Below are 19,514 nucleotides of genomic sequence, written 5' to 3'. Positions count from 1 at the left end.
GGTGCCCAGCACTGGATCACTGTGACCCAACAAGGTTTATTATTACTTTGACCACACTATTTTACCTTTTACCACTACTTCTGAAATGCTTTGATCATATTTGTGGTGCTCACTAATGATGCGTCAGTGTCTTTTTTACTGGGATGAAACCAGTCTGAGTCATATAGCTATCTGTAGCAGATGTGTAAATGCTTGTTTAAATGTGTAACTTTGAGTTGAAGTGGATTTACCCTATATTACTTTGCTGAATATGTCGTCTCCCTCTGTTTAGGGAGGCTTTTCAGCTGTAGCCGTCTAGCTCAGCTGTTTCCCCACAGATGGCTTGTCAGCCTCCGACTCACAGGAAGTCGGAAACCCCTCAGAAAGTTGCTCTAAGTGATTCCAACTCTCCGTGTTTCTCTGTGATTACGTATATTTCCTGTAGGGCTCGTACTGTGCCTGCCTTCTGTTGCCTTCAGCGGTGACGGGTGGGAGACGGACAGACCATCTTTACTAACAGGTGCATTTTTGCCTCTGTGATGCTGTAAGGCTTTGGAAAAAAGACCATGGGAGGCCAAGTAGTGTGCAAACACCACTGCACATGCACAGCATTGGACCTCTGTGGAAACACACTAATCACTGCTACATTATCTTTCATTAATTCAAGTCAGACAGATAATCAAGTGACCGTTTCCATAAGTTCCCTCCTCATTAGCATTCATTAATGTTGCACTCTCCTCTCCAGTCTTTCAATGATGCTGATTATCTGCAGATCTGACGACAGATGCAACAGACCTCATTTATCAGTTGTGTGCACAGCTTAAAAATCATTGCTTTTTTTTATTTCTATGATCTGTTGATCATAGATGTTTTGTTTGTTTCTATCTGGATTCAAATCTGTAACTATGGGAAATAGGGTTTATTGAAGTCAGGGATGACTCACAGGGCACAACCACTCAGCAACAGCCTCTGCGTATTTCACACATGGAGACACATTTATATAATATGGATTTTTTTTTTACCAGTACTGATACCAACATTAAAACTGCAGGCACCCATGTGATTATAACTTTAAATCAGCTGAGGTAGATCTGTCATGATCCGCCACGCAAGATGGCGGATCATAGGAGTCGTTCTGGGCCAAGTCAGAGAGCCGTGAGGACCAGGCATGCATTTTAACCCATTTATTTATGTTCAACACCCAACACGCAGAAACACAAAACACTCCTTTAGAAAAACAAAATATAACAGGAGGCTAAACCATTAACACAAGTTAAACTTAACAGAACTAGCAACAAGCAAACCTAGCAAGTTAGCCACTTGGCAACCTTAACGAGCTAGCAACATGGTAAACTTAACAAGCTAGCAAAACACACACAGCAAGAATGAGGAACTAATACCTGGCATGAACACGACTGAGCTAAAACATGGCAAGGCAACAAGGCTAACTAACACATGGCAACAAGGCTAACTAACACATGGCAACAAGACTAACTAACACATGGCAACCAGACTAACTAAGGCATGGCAACAAGGCTAACTAACACATGGCAACAAGGCTAACTAACACATGGCATGGTGACAAGGCTAACTAAGGCATGGCAACAAGGCTAACTAACACATGGCAACAAGGCTAACTAATACATGGCATGGGAACAACAATGAACTAACACATGGACCAACCTGACACGAACGGCATGGTGTAATGGGTAAACAAGGACAGAGTGGCATATGACAGCGTATGACAGTGGTGTATGGCAATGACCCAGCACAGAGTGCTGTGCTGCAGGAGTCTTTGAAGGGATCCAAGTCCAGGTGTGGCAAGTTGAACTGATTACTGTCTACAGAGGAAAGGAGAGGGAGTGGGGATGGTCCAGAGCTGAGGCGTGGCCTAGTGAGGGAGAAGGCATGGTCCAGGGCGAAAAAAAGATCAAACAGAATGGCTGGCAGAGCCAGGCCAGGATCCTGACAGGCAGAGCCAGCCCAGGATCCTGACAAGATCTACATCTTTCAAACCCATGTGTATACCTTCTTCTCCTTCTCCATATGTCTTTCTATATAGTACATGCCTTTAATTAGGCATTTTACCCATCACTGCCGCACAACCTGTTCTTTGTTACGGGTCCCATAAGAACAATAAATGGAGCTTTCCTAGTATGACTCATGGCACATAACCCAGGCTAAAACCTTCCTCGCTATCTTTTCTTTGAAAATATTAATAGATCTGCAGACCTGTTTCATTGCCTGATTATTTATCTCATTATTTTTTTTTATTGAACCAGCAGTTTTCATGGCAATAAAATCCAAAAGCACAATGAGCCATCAACAGCAGAGATGAGCATCTACATTCAGAGGGACACCAGTGAGTTAATGGGGAATCTAAACTGCTATAAGTTTCCTGGGAGATTTTTTAGATTCCAGCCCAAACCTGCTCCTCTGTCAGCGTGCCGTCGCTCTGCAAACTCTTCGAGTGGGACAGCAAGTGGAAAAGTTTCCACAATCAGGCATTTTAAGGACATCTCAGCGGTAGATTGTATTGGTTTCAACAATGGTGCGATAAACGAGGACTCGTATCGGCGCTGATTAATGAAGTCTTCATTATCTCCTGTTTTGCCTCTTCTTTTCAGGCTCACTCTCATTGTTGTGCCTGGTTAGATTGCCCTGATTTTGTACTTCATAATGAGACGGGGAACAATGGCAGAGTGCGTTTTCACTTCTCCTCCTTGGCGATACTTGTTCTTTTGTCTCCATTCTCAGTGAATGACTTGTGAATGTCACTCTTTTCTTTACCGCTCTTACCCATTTTCTGTTAGCGCTTCTCATTGATTGTTTACTATTAATGGTAACTGAAGGCTGCGAGGAGGAGACCTTTCTATTTATGACAGACATTTTATTCTCTAGAGTTTTTTGGGCAAATCAATGCACCAATTTATACAACTCAAACTCTTGTGCAAAGGCGATTTTAAATCACCTGCTAAATGTCAGACTTGGCCGCAGCGGTCGTGATGCTACGCGGCAGCGCACATACCCTGATAGCCAGCATCTATTACAGAAATGGAATTAGGCTAAGTTAATTGGATTTGGATAATACTGGTCTAATAGGAGTCTGCAGTGAGGATGAACTGGGCGAGCAGAATTATACACGGACTATTGTATCCGACAAAACTGGATGTGAACTTGTCTGGATTTCAAGGTTTTCTTGTTTTTGACTGGATGTTATTTGTGAGACTTGAAGTCCTGACTGCTGACCGTGACGACGTTTGAAATATTCCTATCATAACTGTAATAACTTGGCAGTGTTATTAACTGTTCACTGCCTTCGCTACTGTACTTGAGGACGGCCGTGTCGGCCTGTGGGTCGGTGCGCCAGTTTAGCCAAAGGTTAGGGTTTTAAATATCTCAAAAGCAAATTAGATTGATTGCTGTGACATTTCTTTCAGACATTCGTGGCATTTAGACAATGAATCCTAATGACAATGATGATCTCCTGAACTTTAATTGCCCACTGTCAGGTCAAAATTTTCACTGACCAAATTTCTTGACCACATATGCAAAAATAGACAACATGCTCATTAGCCTTAACGGCATATATGATAAGAAACTTAAAATAACCTGGTGAACACTGCATTTAGCCTAAAGTAACGCTATGTGGTGTTTAATAGGGGTTTTTCACCGTAGTCTCATCCTAAATGTGCTATATGGACTACACCTCTTTTGGATCATTATGACCATCTGGCCTGAAACAAGCAGCTGAGTTGCTTTCTAAAACACTAGTGTATCTTTGGGCTGTTTTCTGCCTGTATGTGTGCGTCCAGCTATTACTTCATGTCTACCTTTTAACGGAATTGTATAAAAAACATTCCATTTAGCCAAGATGGCTGCTAAACTACTTCTGCCCCATTTCAACAAGATCAGGTTTATTAAGCCTCGTCCATCTGTTCGATGTTAGAGTTCCAGTAGGTGCAGTATTGATGTTAGTTCGCGCTAACAAGGAGCTGCAGTGGAAAGAGGTGACGATTGGAAAAAAAATGTGTGATAGTGTGATGGAGATAATAAAGAGTAGGAAGTGGGGTAGTGAAAGAACGCTGCCTAACACCAGGCTCAGCACCACACACACACACACACATACACACACACACACACACACACATTATGCAAATATGCATATACATTGTGAATATATACTTGATTTGCATTTTAAACACTTTCACACACTGGTGCTAATCTGGCTGCAGATTATAGAGGGATCATCATCAGAAGCAGGATCACGATTATTGATCCCAATAGACAAGCTTCTCTCACACATACTGTACACGCACACACACACACGCACACACACACACACACACACACACACACACACTGCTCTCTCGTGGTGTATGAGCAATGAGCAGCCATTTGAGATTCATGCAAATACTTTCTCCATGTAGTAACCCAGTTCACAAAGTAGCCTAGCAACACTAGAGTCAGCTGGTTGGATGCGTCTGTCAGTCTGCGATTTGCATCTGTGCACGCAGCTCCAGCCTTTATCTGGGTATGTGCAGCGTTTGTGAGGAGCCTGAGGTGCCTGTGGGGTGAATCTGCCAGAGAAAGTTGTAAGTTACATCACACTGCCTGACTGTTCATTTGTGAACTATCTCTTCATTTCTGTTTCTAACATTGGTGCGCTTTCACTATTGTCATATGTTTCACAAATGCTGGGCTCACGTAATTCAACACAAAATTGTTGTATTTCCTTAGCAAATAGATGTTTTTTATAGTTGACTTTGAATTGTAGATTCAGAAGTTTCTTTTCCTGTGAGCCCTGCTAGGACATGGTGGCAAATCAGACAGAAGGACTGTCGCTTCACAGGAAAACAAGCGTGAGTTTCAAGAGCGTTTATAGAGAAAAATGTGAAACGATGAACATTCATCAGTCGTGTTTATGTATTAAGGAACGCAAACCTGTGAATCGCACCATGAATAGTATCTATTGTTGACAGGGCCACTGTTAAGACACTGAAAAATCAGCATAAATAAAGGCAGGTTAACTTCTTCAGCCCCAAGGTTGACTTAAGAGCAGTTTTAAACCTCATTCGTTCACTTTACGGCCATGAGAGTGGCAGAATGCGTTGAGCTGCTGTTCGGAGTGTGTCCCTGTACGTGCGTGCGTGTCTTCATCCTTCCCAGAGCTGTACTTCGCGCATCTACCTTTGATTTTCTGTCAAGTGACTTTGTAATACAACGCGACACAGGAGACGGGGGAGCGACGGAGAGAGAGAGAGCGAGGGAGGACTCGCTGAGGGGGTGGCGGCTGGAGAGCGACAAGGTAAAAAAAAGGGACAAGAGCGAAAAGGAAGAAAGGTGATGAATGTGGAAAGAGAGAAAACACAGAAAGGACACAAATTAAAGATAAATAGAGAGAGAGAGAGTAAAGCCAGAGAGACTCTTACTGTAGCTGTGTTTAAACAAGTCAAACAAGTGCAGGAAAGCTGTAGTACGTGTGGAGATTAGCCCTCTCCTGCAGGAGGTTAAGGCCTAATGTCTCACCAGCGACTCCCTGAATGAACCTATGTTATTCTCTCATTGGCTTTTATCTGTGTTTAGCCCCAGCTACGATCCCCGTCAGTGTCCTCCCACGCGATGAGAGGGAGCGAACGAGAACGCGGCCCAATTACAAGCGAGCGGCACTCTGCAGCACTAAGTGGTGTTGGTATTTTCCTACTCATTAAGTCACAGTCAGACACCCTCTCAGGCTGTTTTCCGCGGCGTAAACATACATCCTTATGCTAAACGTGCTTCTTCATCACGTTCACTTAATCACACTGATGAAAGGTTGATCATGAGGAGCAGTTTTACAGTGAAGGAGCATTTATTTTGATAGGATTCGTGTGGTCGGGTTGTAAAATATAATATAATATTATCAAGTGCTGTTGGCTGTTGTACTTAACTTTAAGCTGCTCTACTGGAGTGTTTACTATGAACTGACACTCTCTCTTTTGGTAATTTTTTTAAACATAGGATATGATTTCATCACAAATGTCGCACAAGCACCACTTCCTGTAAGCACAAAGTATTATGGTCCCGGGTTCTGTTTCCCAAAGCAACATGTGGGTGATGAACACCTGGAGCAGGATTCGTGCAAAGGTTTGCTGATTTATAGCTTTAAAACAAACATGCCTCACCACCTTCCACTGTATATGCACACTCTACTAGTGAATAAGGAAGGGTAAAGGGTGCTAGTGTGAACTGGGACTGACTGGGAGAGTCACATAGTGGAATTGCCCCCTAGGAGCTCTTTAGTTTTAATGGCGCGAGCATATTTCCCCTGTGCTGAGGCCACCATCATCTTTTCTCTCACAGGCTCCTCATCAGTTGTCAGTCGCAGTGCTTGTAGATCCAATTCTCTTAGTTATATCTTCATCCAGAATAGATGTCAAACCGTGTAGCGGGTCAGCCGGTACCGTAGGATACCAGGATTTTTTTCCTTGTCTTTGGATTGCTCTGCTTTTTTGTATGTGCAGCCCTGATGAGCTGAAGGCACCTGGTCCACTACTGCTCTCATATATTACAGGTCATCTTTCATGGGTCACCTTCGAAATGTTCCGTCCTTCTCATCATGCCTGATTCGCTCTGGATCGCGAATGGATGGCTTAGCTGCAGCCTGTCACCTGTCTGTCAGAGAACGTATGCGTGTGTGTGTGTGTATGTGTGTGTATGAGTATGAATAAAAGGCAGTGGGAAAAGTGATGAAAATAGATCATTCATGGCTAAAAGCTGAGAAGAGCAAATGGGTCCTGCTGCCAGTTTCCCAGCATGCCTGTCTCTCTGGCTGGTGACAAAGGAAGTGCACGCCAACTCGCAGCTCAGCCAATCCTCTATTATTTCCCATTCCCAGATTCATACATTCCACTATTGTTTGCCCCACTTTCCATTATGGGAGTGCTGAGCTCCGGCGGTTAATAACATCTTTGAAGTCTACTGTACTGCCACATAGGGACAGATAGCAGACTAATGAAAACGTTTTCATTGTTTGACTACAATTCTATAAGGAGCTCGGTGCAGTTCACCTTCTCGTGCTCTTAAATGATTCAACATATCTGCCCCTGACCACGATGGCGCTCGGCTCATTGTGTCTGCAGTCAAACTAATTCAGCATTCAGGCACACAATGGCTGCTGCTGCTCAGCGTTTGTGCATCTCCATGAAGCCAACACTACCTACTACGTCCAAATGCCTGCTATTGTCTCATTGACTGCCTGGTAGCAAGAGACAGAAATTTAGGGAAAAACATTTTTTAAGTATTTGGCACAATAAAGGATTAGTTTGACATGTACATTGGCTCATTGACTCTGAATGAAGTAAAATCTCAACATACAACTAGTATTAGGTGTACAGCAGGTACTTGCTAAAAGTTTTTTGTTAAAGGAAATTTTTAAAAACATTTTTCTCTAATGAGCATTTCTAACCTTACAAGAAAATAATTCCTGTAGAAATTGCAGAGTTGAATGACATTTTCAGAATCAGAATCGTTTTTATTCGCCAGGTTTGCACAAGACAAACTAGGAATTGCATCCGCTCTGACTCCGTCTTTTCTCCAGCTAAACCTCATGAAAACGTATTATGAATTTTTGAGCGATGCCACTTCCACAGAGGTGAGAACAAAAGTACTTTCAGCATTTGAAACGACACTTATCATATCAGATACTGGACCCACAGCACTTCAGCGGCGTAAAAGACCCTTTGACCCAACGCTCGCAGAGATGGGAGAGCGCGAGCAGACTCAGCTGTTAGCAAAGTGGGTCAGAGCAGCTGGCATGATCGCATGAATATTTCAAATGAAGCAGCTCCACACTGAAGCCTCTGTAACAATCATGTTGGTGCCAAAGAGTGTTAAACAATGACAGCGTGTTGCACAGCTCCAACTCCCCACTGAACCTCTACCGAGGCAGAGAGGGGAGGATTCATGGTTTTGACCAAGAGGGAATGACAACATAGAAAGCAAACAAAAAGAAGTGACGCACGAGAGCGAGGGGAGTACAGTATGTGGGCTATATCAAACAGTGGCAGCACGAAAACGTCGAGGCGAAGTAATTGGAGAGGAGGCTGAGAGACAACAAAAGAAGCATCTTGAAGGTTCCAGTGTATTATTTGATCCTGCGAAAGTGTTTGTATATATAATACTGTAATTCCTCCATAATGTGAGAAGAAATGAAGAATAAAAGGAGATTGATTGACAGGATGGAAAAGGCCAATAAACGAGAACTGAAACAAACTTTGCAATTAACTCAACACAGAGGACCAGTGACAGACAGCGAGCAAGACGTGCTGAAAGGTAGAAAAAAAGGAAGCACAAAGAAAGGAGAGCGTAGGGATGGAGAGACATGACTGGAGGATGGATGGAAGTAGGTCACAACAAGAGAGAGACGGGTGGAAGGGAAGAAGAGACGGCAGCGGCGTCGCTCAGCTGCGCCTTCTCGTCCTCCGTCTTCTCAGACGTCTGTCTCTTCGTATGTGTTTGAAGCGCGTGCGCACGCAACCGCACGCTTGTGCGCGTGTGCATCGCACACAAGATTGACAGGTCCTGGCAGGCAGCCGGCTCCAAAGCCAAATACTTTGCAATAAAGGGAACATGGTTTAATTTTCTCCTCCAGGCAGAGCAGCGCTGAGACACTGAGACTTCAAAAAAATGACGTCTTACAGCTGGCATCTGTGTATGTTACATGCAAAAAACAGCCTAGCTTAGCTTCTAGATACTGTAGCACTCAGGAGTTGTATATCCTGACAACATTTGCATGTATTGGGCTTAAAGTCCCACATCCAGCATGCTCCCATTAGCGAGATGTGTTTACTAGCCTCCTATTTCCATTTTAAAGTATCACCAGGCCAATGGGTTTGCTTATGTAATGTGCAGCGCTTTCTTAACATCAGAGAGCAATTAAATGCACCCGTATTAAATAAAATATGATAAGATCTATGTTCAATTAAAACTACAAATGTTTTACTGCCCAAAACCTGAAACATAGTTTATACTGAAAGTAATTCCCGTTTAACCTATTGAACTTTTTTTCCTGTAACTATATAACTGTGAAGAGCAGGAGGATTTGATTAAGCTCGTGGTTTAGCCTCATGGATACACACCAACACGCGCGCACACAAACGCACACAGTTAATGAGAGGCAGGCCGGTCCGTCCAGGTGCCACGGCTGTCTGAAACGCGTCCACGGTGGGATGCTGATTCGGAGAGGCCCGTCGTCACGGCTACACCAATGACACGGCCCGGTGTGGGCGAGCTTCCTGGGTGGCGGCTCTCATTCCGCCAATCATGACAAACAGGCCACGCTCTATTTAATGATTATCCCAGCATCTGTCCCCTATCTCTCATCTCGGCATGGAACCCAGCGAACGCGAGCACAAATACACTCGCAGGAGCTCAGCGAATCCCATCCAGCCGAGCGCTTTCATTCTGGCTTTCATCAAGTAATTTCTTTTCAATTTAATCAACTCTAGAAATGACGGGAAATGCTTGTGCGTTACAAACAGCCTGTGTGCCTGTGATTCATTATGTACTTAGCAGAGAATGCGGGTAATACAGGATGTGATTACAGTAGCAGCTATTAATGCCAGTCCAATAAAATACGTGATTACCACATTTGGAGAGTAATCTGGGTCATTTCTATGAAGAGAAAGCCAATACAAAGATATAAGTTGTTTCCATTGGGTTTACTTTGATTTAGAAGCACCGTAGTGTGGGTGAGACGATTTATAGAGGCCCACATTCTTACTGCAAGTATATTGATTTCACTTCCTGGGTTTGTTTCATAGAAACAATCCCAAACTCCTCTGCTCTTTTTTTATTGTGTGGTTTCTGACTTTGGATATTTTAAGATATTGTTCAGCCGACTATTTAATTGATACATTTGTTAAAACAGAAAGTGTGAATGCGCTCTTCTACTTTTGGATGCAGAGTCAATAAACACGTTTTGTTTTTCTTCATAGCTGTAAGTCACGAGAATGCTCAAAGACTCCCTGTAAGCATGTGTGGAGGGAAACGAGACAAATAGCAACAGTGGCAGTGCAGATTATTATTTCCTAATGATAGATGTGAGGGAGAAGCGAGAGGTGCTAAATGGGACTCTAAGAAAAGGAAAGACACTAATAATGCGGATTCATTGTCCCAATGGGATTTGAGGTGACTGACAATGAGAAGGCTGGCTGTAGCTGTTTATTACAGCCTGCAGGATGAATTGGATAGTCACTGTTAGAGTTTTTGTTTTCACTTAAGCAAAACATTTATTGTATCTTTTTTTTAATGAATAAATATAACCTATTTTATTGCACTGCTTGACAGAAGAAAACAATCTGGACGTCAGTCTGTGCTCTCTGCTGCTTTCTGTTGGGACCCATTCACACGTTACAGCACCTCCCACCGTTATGTCCCACACATACAGAGCTAATTCATCACAAAAGGTTTTTAAACCTGAAGTCAAGCTGAAACAGAATATTTTCAGTTCAAACAACAATAATGAATAAAGACCCAAAGCCCTAAAGTCTTAATGTTGACTCCTTCTGTCCCCCCAGGTGAGACCTGCGCAGCCCTGTCACGCCCACAGCGCCCCCTTTCGGCCCGGACGGCCCACCATGGTCCGGCGCCTATGAAAGGGTACCATGTCAGCCGTAGCATGTCCCAGCATTCCTCCGGTGGTGGGGGAGGAGGACCCTGCCATTGCACCCCCGAGGACTGTGATGGCCCAGGCAGAGAGTACTACCAAGGTCACCCTGATGGCCACTATTACCCAGGAGGTCCGGCCGAAGCCCTGGCGTTGGAGAGGCACCATTCCCACTCCCACTCCCACTCACATAGCCACTCTGGTGGGGGTACATTCCCTCGTTCCCACCCTAGCCAGCACCCAGCTCTGCAGTCATTCGACTCTTGCGAGGAGTGCTTGTCCTCAGGCCATGGCGGGAAGATGCACAGGATTCCCCCGAACTTAATGGATCAGTTTGAGAAGCAGGTGCCCTTTCATCCCGATGGCTTCCACACCCTGCAGTACCAGCGCGCTGCAAGCGGGGGCGCCGAGCAACGCAGCGAAAGCCCCTCCCGCATCCGTCACCTCGTCAACTCCGTGCAGCGCCTCTTCGCCAAGTCCCACTCCTTGGAAGCGCCGTCGAAGCGGGAATACAACGGCACGAGGGGAGGCGGCGAGTACCGCGGTGAGAGAGGAGGCGGCGGCCACAGGAGTGGCGGGGAGGACGGCGGGGGCCACTACTCCGGCCACCAGTCGCGCTCCACCCGCAGGAGCAAGTCCCGGGAGCGGAGCAAGAGCGGCGACTCGCGCCACGAGTCGGGCCGGCGCCACCGCAGCAGGACGGCGGGCTGGTGGAGCTCTGACGACAACCTGGACAGCGACAGCAGCTTCCTGGTGAGCGGGGGCAGGCGGGGGTACCCTAGTGGACACGAGAGCCTGGATGCTGCCATCCAGGAGCTCACCATGAAGAGGCCCAAGGATCGCGGCGGTGGGCCGGCGCCCGGGGAGTGCATGGCTTGTACCACTATGGCTTTAACCGGGGGCGAAGGAGGGGGGCACCACGGTCACCACGGCCACTCCCTGAAGAGGAGCACCTGGTCAGCCATGACAGTGAGTCAGGCCAGAGAGGTGTACCCTTCAGCCAGGGGAGGAGGCTATGATAAAGCCCTGGTGCCCGTAGAGAGCAAGCTGAAGGAGAGGACCTTCCACTACCTGCAGGTGAGCGTACGCTTGTATGTCAACCAGTGTGTGTGTGTGTGTTAGCATGTGCAGAGAGAATCTGGAGGTGATGTCTGTGTAAGCAAGAAACAAGAGGTTGCATTTTCCTACACACTTCCCACATTTAACACAAAGCTGCTGTATGTGTAAAAAAACACTTCTCACAAACTCAGACAATGCAACAACTTTAAAGCACATAAATTGTTTTTTTTTTCTTTTCATAAAAAGTGTCAAAAAGCATGAAATGAAAATTGAATGTAGAGCAAAAACAGCCCAAGGTTTAGTGGTTAAATATCTACCTCCAGTAGAGAGACTATAGACTGTCCTGGCATTTTACTGTGAGTCACAAAACAATGATTCTCACCCACACAGAGATTATTTAACATCTAGCTCGTCTCCCAGTTCCAGTCACCACGCTCTCTCTATGAATCCAACACACCCGCTCTTTCGTTTTGCCCTTTATCTCCCTTTTAGGCGCGAATCCCCCAAAATGAAAAGCTAATGGCTGTTGTGTTGTACCTGCGCCGACAGCTGAGCGAGCGCACACACAAGCGCTCCAGCTGTGCTGAGGTAGAGCCGCCACGCAGGCTTTGTTTCTACGGAAACAGCGGGTAGCTGCAGGAGTCCCTGGTGTTTTTCCAACTCCCATCCTTTAGACACAGCTGAGGTCTGCTGATAGAAGAGACACGCTGAGATGGGATGTGCGTCCGCGCATCCGGGGGACAAACCCCGAACGCTTTGCCTCAGCCATCATTCGCACACCTCGGGGGCGCGAGGTGAACTTTCCCACTTCCAGCAGTGTGGGGGGAGTAGTGTGTGTAGGGCGGTAAGGTGCTGAATAGCCAGGGATTATTGCTAAAGTCAGCCATATTGATCCGTGTGTTGGGAGAGGACAGCTTCCTGGAGCTGCAGGTCCAGCGCTGCCCGGACGTGTTCCACCACGACCGCACCTCTGGACACGGAGCGACTCTGACTCTGCTCACTGCTTGAGTCCGTTCAGAACGCTCATTGCTCATTGACTCCCTAGTTGTCATTGCCAGTGAACACGCGCAGCATCAGAACCCAACGCTCTCCATCCCCCGAGCCGCTCGGCCTGTGGGTATTGGATGAGGCAAGATGTGGATGTGAATACGGAGCGGGCGTGAAGTGAAGGGTGAGGCAGACAAAGATAGAGAGAGGAGAGGAGCAAGGCAGCGGGGATGCGGCGGCAGCGAAGCGAGCAGAGACAGAGAGGAGATAGAGGTGATGGTAGCCAAGGGGCGCGGCGAGAGTGGAGCGGGATGGGAAGAGGAGAGCAATAGTAAAAGGCCGGGGGGATCGGGAGATTAGGCTGAATCATCTTTTAAGTGGCGACCTTAAAAACACACATTGAACGGGACGCCGGGCCCCACGGCCCTGGCTGCGTGCGCGTGGGCGTTTCCACTGGGTCACGTGTGCGTGTGCAAGATCGAGAAGATCTACGGGCCGTTGCAGCAGCAGCAGCTGTTGCTTCCTTTTTGATGGTGTAAGGCTTTCATCATTCTGGAAAAGACATGGGATCAGATGGCGACGCGCGCGCGCACACACACACACTGAGTGGTCCACCACAATAATAACTCCATATGCCCATTCGTACAGCGAGACTGAAGGCTTTTAGCAGTCTGTATCTGCATCTGTATCTGTATCTGTATGTCCACCGGTTTATCCATGTCCATGTCCACCCCAGGACTAGATTATCTCCTCACATGCACTTTATTTGTTTTCATAAAATCAAAGTAATTTACCAGAATCTGTAAAACACTAAAAGACAAGTAATGAAGACAGTGCAGTGAAGACAGGAACTATTTCCTGGTGTCCAGCTGTCATTGATCAGGTTTCCCCTTTCGTGAATCGCAAATTAGAGCACCTCACAGTTTTTTTTGGGGGGGGGGGGCGTTGAACTGTTTCATCAGCATTAGAAGATTTAACAAAGTTGCCTCATATGAAGAAGCCCAAGAATATTTCACATTTTTATTCACTGTGTGAAGTGTCGTCATGGGTTTTTACTGAGTAATGAAACCATCCAGGCTTCGTCTTAGGAGCCATATATTTTACTATGAGGCCACAGTGGGAACCTGTCGGTGGATTTGTCTGGTTGCATTTCAATGCTCCGCATCAGTTCTCGTGTGTTGTGTTTGTCCTTATTTGTTGTCCCCGTGATCATCTTCTCACCTAACGTTGGTTCACGTGCTCATCTATCTTCCCGCTCTCTGACACTTTTATCCATTTCGGTGCTCGGTCTCTCTCTCTCTGAACCATCTTTCCTCTGTCTGTCCCGTGTACTTGTTTATTTGCTCTATCGGCTTCCGGCTTATGCTTCTTTTTCCTTCTCTGTGTCAGTGTTTCTCCAGCTGTCAGAGTTTCTCTCTCTCTGTAAGTCCCTTTGTCCCTATCGCTCTTTCTCTAACATTATCTCCTGCGTATGCATATATATGTGCCTTTGTGTGTGTGAATGCTCTCGCTGTGGGCATGAGCATGTTCGATCTGTGCCTGTGTGTTTGCTCTCCACTCCCAGACTGGGCGCATGTGTGCCGGGACTGTATGTGTGAATCACCCGTCACCATGGTCCTTCTGTTTGAGGTGTGAAATATTTTTCAGTGATGAAATATATTTCTGTTTTGATTATTTGTGACTTTAATAACAGATATTGAGAAGGAGCTGCCAAAAACGTGGCGGAAACACCTTCAATATCTCAAAACTATTTAATTCACATTGTGATTAATTGCCTTTTTCCTAACAGTCGGTGCAACACATACTTACTGTTTGACTTATTTACATTGTACCCATTAATATAGAGTCTTACTAAACAAACTAGACCATGCGTCTGCTACACATGGTCGTACAGTCCATGTCTACTCATAACCCAGTCCATCATCCTAATGTCTTGAGCACCCGTGACCACGCGCTGCTTCGTGTCTCAGGTTCCTTCAGAAGACTGGGGCGGCGGATACGGGGGTGGAGGTGACAGCGCAGGGGAGATTCCGTGCCGCCGGATGCGAAGCGGCAGCTACATCAAGGCCATGGGTGACGACGACAGCGCTGACTCAGACACCAGCCCCAAAGCCTCTCCCAAATCCACCCTGATCGCTCAGAGGGACGCCTTCAGGCGAGCCATCAGCATGGATCAAAGGTCAGAGGTCAAGAATGGATTGTGTAGACACGTGCACCAGAACAATGTTTAAATCCTCATATCTCCCTTAATAAACTAGGTCTGATACACAACTACTGTACATATACTCTGGAAACTCCCTTTTGTTCTAATAATGTTGATTATTTAATCCAGGTACTCGTGTAAACAGTGCACAGACTCCTACCCTAACAGCCGGACTACACCTAAAACCCACACCCGCTCCCGCAGCTACACCCGCTCCCTGACCAGCTCCCAGGTGACAAACGGCACAAACACAGACGCGTCGCTACAAATTCAGGGGGCATGTGAGTGTTAACCAGAGGCTGTCGTCCGTGCGCAGCTGGGCGACTCGTTGAACCGCCAGTTCGAGGCGGTGTGCGAGACCATGTTCGGGGAGGTGGAGTCCCAGGCCGTGGAGGCCCTGGACCTGCCGGGCGTGTTCCGCACCCGCAGCCACAGCTACGTCCGTGCCATACAGGCCGGCTGCTCCCAGGACGACGACTGCCTGTCCGTCTTCTCCATGTCCGGTCCCCAGGGAAGCATCAAGAGCGGCGCCGGTGAGTGGCGTGAGGTCCCAGGAGGATGTGTGGCTACGTGGGAGGGTAGGAAGTGGGCAAAGTGGATGTTTGTATATGTGCAGAGGCCTTTGTTCTCTGTATGTAGATGGGCTTTGTTCTTTATCGTCCCACTCGTCTCTCTGCATCACACCACTCCCATCAGCCTCCTTGTGTGTTCTCAGCCTCAGTAATAGGTACTGGAACGCTTATGATTATGATGATAGCTCACTGTCTCCAGCTGCTTCCTTCTGTCTGCGTCTCATTTGCTCCCGCTCGTTCTCCATCACTGTTAGTTTTAAACGTGTTTGTTTTTCCGCTGAAGAAAAAGAAAAAGAAGCCTCACACGCAGTAAAGCATTTCAAGTACCACCACGTTTCAAGTGCCTCAGATTTCCTCAGACAAGCCAATCCCCTGGGATCTCGAGAGCCTTTGTGAAGTATCTCACATGTCAACCATGAACTCCAATGCATATACACATATAACACATATATATATGTATGTATACAGTATATACAAACATACCTATATGCTTTTGAATGAAACAAGCTTCACAGAGTGAAATCGAGTATGTTCACATACTTTTGAGGTGAAATGTGAGGTTGGGGGACAAAGGGAAGGAGGAGGTGGAATTCTCTCAGGAAACAGTAGGAGCAGAGTCACGTTAGTTAAAGCAGGTGGTTTCCTTCTGTCACTTCTAACATGTTTGTCTCTTCCACTTCGCTTTTCATTGACACTGAACACTGCCAACCATATTTTGGTTATAAGACATTGATTTTTTTTACTGATTTTTTGTTTTCTTTCTCTCTGTATTGGTGTCCTCTTATGTCAACTATTCCCCTATTTCATCACTTTTCTACTTTCCCTTCATCTTCCAGTCTGTCCCCTGTGTAAGTACCCCCCTCGCTGCTCCCTGATGACATATAACCCTTTTCGCTTTTAACAGCCTACTGTGCTTCTGTTTTCCTTTCTCCTGTTCCTCTGACACTTCAGTCTTTCCTTATCGTAAAGGTGCCCCCCCTCCACTCCCACCTCGCATGTCCAAGTCTTCGCTCTCAGTGCGGGCTCAGAGCAGCACTGAGTCCACCCAGGATGCCTACTTCCAGGGCAGCGGACAGCTGGCCCCCGGCCCGGGCCCCGGGCGCCCCAAGCAGCACAGCAACTCTGTGGACCTGGGCAGCTCCGACGGGCCTTCGGGTCGCACCTCCAGAGGAGGCTACTACACCACAACGGGCCCTCAGCGGTCTCGGCAGCACAGTAACTCAGCTGAGAGCCTGGACGGGGTCAGGGGTTCGCGGGAGCTGGTGCCGTACGGAGGGGGTCCCGGAGTAGGGGTGCGGCCCAAACACAGCAGCTCCGCGGACAGCCTCCTGGAGGGGCCGCCGAGGCCCGCCAGGGAGAGGGACAGCAGGGTGGGGGGCAGCCTGGGAAAGTCCTCCTCCCTTCCTCAGAACAGCATGGTGCTGACTAAAGCTGTGGGGCAGGAGGAACGAGGCGCGAGAAAGTGGCGGCCATCTATAGCCGTGCAGGTGAGAGGGGCAGGACTACTTCCTGGAAAGTGGTGTTGATGCCACATACATATTTTTTCAGTTTCAGCCGTCTATGACATCACGACTTTTTGCGGTTGCAGGTGGACAGCTCAGAGACTCTGTCAGATTCAGACACGGAGGGCAAAGGTCTTACAGAGGTGCACTCAATAGGAGTCCAAGTGGAAGATGATAAAAGGTAACAGAAGTACTAAAAATCAAAGTATTTTCAAATTCCTTCCCAACTTGGTGTTTGTTTTGCCTGACATTTGCGTTTGCTTAATTATGAACACAAACCTGCACTTGTTTATCGGTATTTGTTTACTCGCTCATCCAACTTTGACCCTAAATGTGTGGCTTCATCAGGAGCTTTTGGTCTTGGAAGTGTAATTTATGTGAATAATTTTAATACGTAATTTGAAAAAAAAGCGTTCGTCTCCCCTGGCGCCCGACGGTGCAGCCACCTATGGTTGATTTCTAGGCGAGATCCTATTATTTTATTTAACATTTCATCAGACATCACAGCTTGAACCCGGTAACACTTTGTTCCAAGAATGCCTTGTTTTTTCGTCATTAGCGGCTGTAACCATGACAACAACCAATCATACACTCGACATGACTTTCACACGTGATGCAGCCCTTCTCCTAATTATATCCAGCATCACTCACGGGTCAGATTTCCACGCCTGAATGCAGGCATCGCATCCTCTGAAGCCTCCAGCCGTATGTGGTCACGCACCTGTTAACAATGGCCCCAGCGGCCTCAGGGACGATGGTGTGACGTCACGGGAGGGAACGAGGGTCTAAGTGTGAGTCACTGCTCACACCTTATCAGACAGCCAAGGAGGATAAGAGGGAGGAGGGTTATAAACACATAACAGCATCAACTCATCACTAAGACGTGACATTTACACAGTTGTGCGTCATATGTCAAAGGATTTCGCAGGACTTACTGTATCATTAGTAATGACTGTAACGGCAGCATGACTGTCCCAGCAACGCCATTATTGGGAAAAAAAAAAAACATTACAGACAGGATTCATGCTTTGATACTCTGTGTCTCCGATGCAGGCGAGCTCGCTTCAAGCGCTCCAACAGCGTCACGGCGAGCGTGCAGGCCGACCTGGACCCCGAGGGCTTCCCGGGGCTCAGCATCGCCGTGCCCACGCAGGACAAGAGCCTGCAGTTCGGCTGCAGCTTCCAAAGGCACTCGTCGGAGCCCGAGTCGGCCGGCCAGTACACCGAGTGCCACCGCACGGTCCACACGCAGGGGCAGTGGGCCTACAGAGAGGTGGGTCTGCACAGAGAACAGTGGCGAAGGAGGGAGGGCTCGGTTCCAACCGATTTCTTTAATGTTTCCCAGGATTTTATTCAGAGTGGCTACAACACTGAGGCCTGCCCGACAGACCCACGCCCCCACCAGCACCCACACTTACCCCCGCGCTCCCACTCCCCGCTGCCCATCGCCTCGGAGCGCGCCTGGGCCGGCACGCCATCCCTGGAGGGTCCCCGGAGCCTGCCGGACTCGGGCCGAGCGTCGCCCTGCATGAGGGACGGCGAGTTCTTCCTGCGCCTCCTGCAGACGGAGGTGGAGAGGATGGAGGGCTGGTGCCAGAACATGGAGAGAGAGGCGGAGGAGAACGAGCTGCCGGAGGAGAGTGAGTCCGGGAGGAGGATGAAAAAGTTTAATTAAGGATAATGAATATGTTCAGAATTTCTGAAACCGGCTGTGTTCTGTGCATCGTCCTAGTTCTGGAGCTGATCCGTAACGCAGTTGGCAGCGCCCAGATGCTCATGTCTCAGAAAGTCCAGCAGTTCTTCCGCCTCTGCCAACAGAGTGTGGTGAGTATGTGACAATTTAGCATGACGGCAAACGCACGGCAGGGAATGTCAGGCCTCATGGTGTTGCGTGGTGTCCCCCAGGACCCTTCAGCCTACCCCCAGCCCACCTCTCAGGACCTGGCAGCTTTCTGGGACCTGCTCCAGCTCAACATAGAGGACGTCAGGGTCAAGTTTCAGGACCTCCAGAGGCTCAAAGACTCGGGTTGGAGGCTCCCGCCTGAAAAGAAGGTGAGAGGCCGGGCGGTGCAGACGACCCTGGTTCCCCTCCGGCGCTGTCCCAGGGCTAAGGTGGCCGTGTGCAGAAGAGTAGCGGAGGCGCCTTCCAAGCCGGTGCAGGCAGTGAGAATGCAGAACGGGAAGAGGACCGGAGCTGCCCACAAGACGGGGGATTCTTAAACTGCTAGAAATTGCTAGAAAGCATTTTTTGCAGTTGCTCGGACTAGTTCTCACTGTTTCGTATTGTACTTGACAGTTACACTACTCACTGATTATTTTCCTTTATTCTAGATAACGAGCTAACCGTTGTTTCTCTTTTCTTCTTTTTCTTTTCTTCGTTTACCTTCCGTTCTCCCATTTCATTTCCTTTTTTACGCCACTCGATGCCAACGCATGCTGACGTGTCGGTGATTTATTTATTTCATAATTCCCTTGTCCACAATCGCTCCTCACTTGACCCTCCTCCTTGTCGGCTTTGCCCCTTTGGTTTCCCATCATCTATGTTTTTCTTAATATCTCTCCTT

General features: G+C 47.6%; 1 protein-coding gene across 2 annotated transcripts in view; it reads left to right on the top strand.

The window, feature by feature from the left end:
* Positions 1–19,514, top strand: part of dlgap3 (discs, large (Drosophila) homolog-associated protein 3) — an 80,498-nt gene that overhangs the window by 55,001 nt on the left and 5,983 nt on the right. The window contains exons 3-12 of one of the 2 annotated variants that reach the window (XM_029167556.3): positions 10,539–11,704; positions 14,644–14,852; positions 15,006–15,108; positions 15,193–15,409; positions 16,418–16,935; positions 17,037–17,131; positions 18,004–18,223; positions 18,296–18,590; positions 18,683–18,774; positions 18,856–19,002. In XM_029167556.3, coding sequence (XP_029023389.1) covers positions 10,613–11,704; positions 14,644–14,852; positions 15,006–15,108; positions 15,193–15,409; positions 16,418–16,935; positions 17,037–17,131; positions 18,004–18,223; positions 18,296–18,590; positions 18,683–18,774; positions 18,856–19,002 — 2,988 coding nt within the window. In that variant the 5' untranslated portion in view covers positions 10,539–10,612. Of the gene's footprint in view, positions 1–10,538; positions 11,705–14,643; positions 14,853–15,005; positions 15,109–15,192; positions 15,410–16,399; positions 16,936–17,036; positions 17,132–18,003; positions 18,224–18,295; positions 18,591–18,682; positions 18,775–18,855; positions 19,003–19,514 lie in introns of both variants that reach the window. The other variant, XM_029167555.3, reaches the window with a different exon arrangement.

Source organism: Betta splendens, chromosome 11, assembly GCF_900634795.4.
Source record: "Betta splendens chromosome 11, fBetSpl5.4, whole genome shotgun sequence".
NCBI lineage: Eukaryota > Metazoa > Chordata > Actinopteri > Anabantiformes > Osphronemidae > Betta > Betta splendens.
Note: the sequence above shows the minus strand (reverse complement) of the source record. Positions and strands in the feature narration are given on the sequence as shown.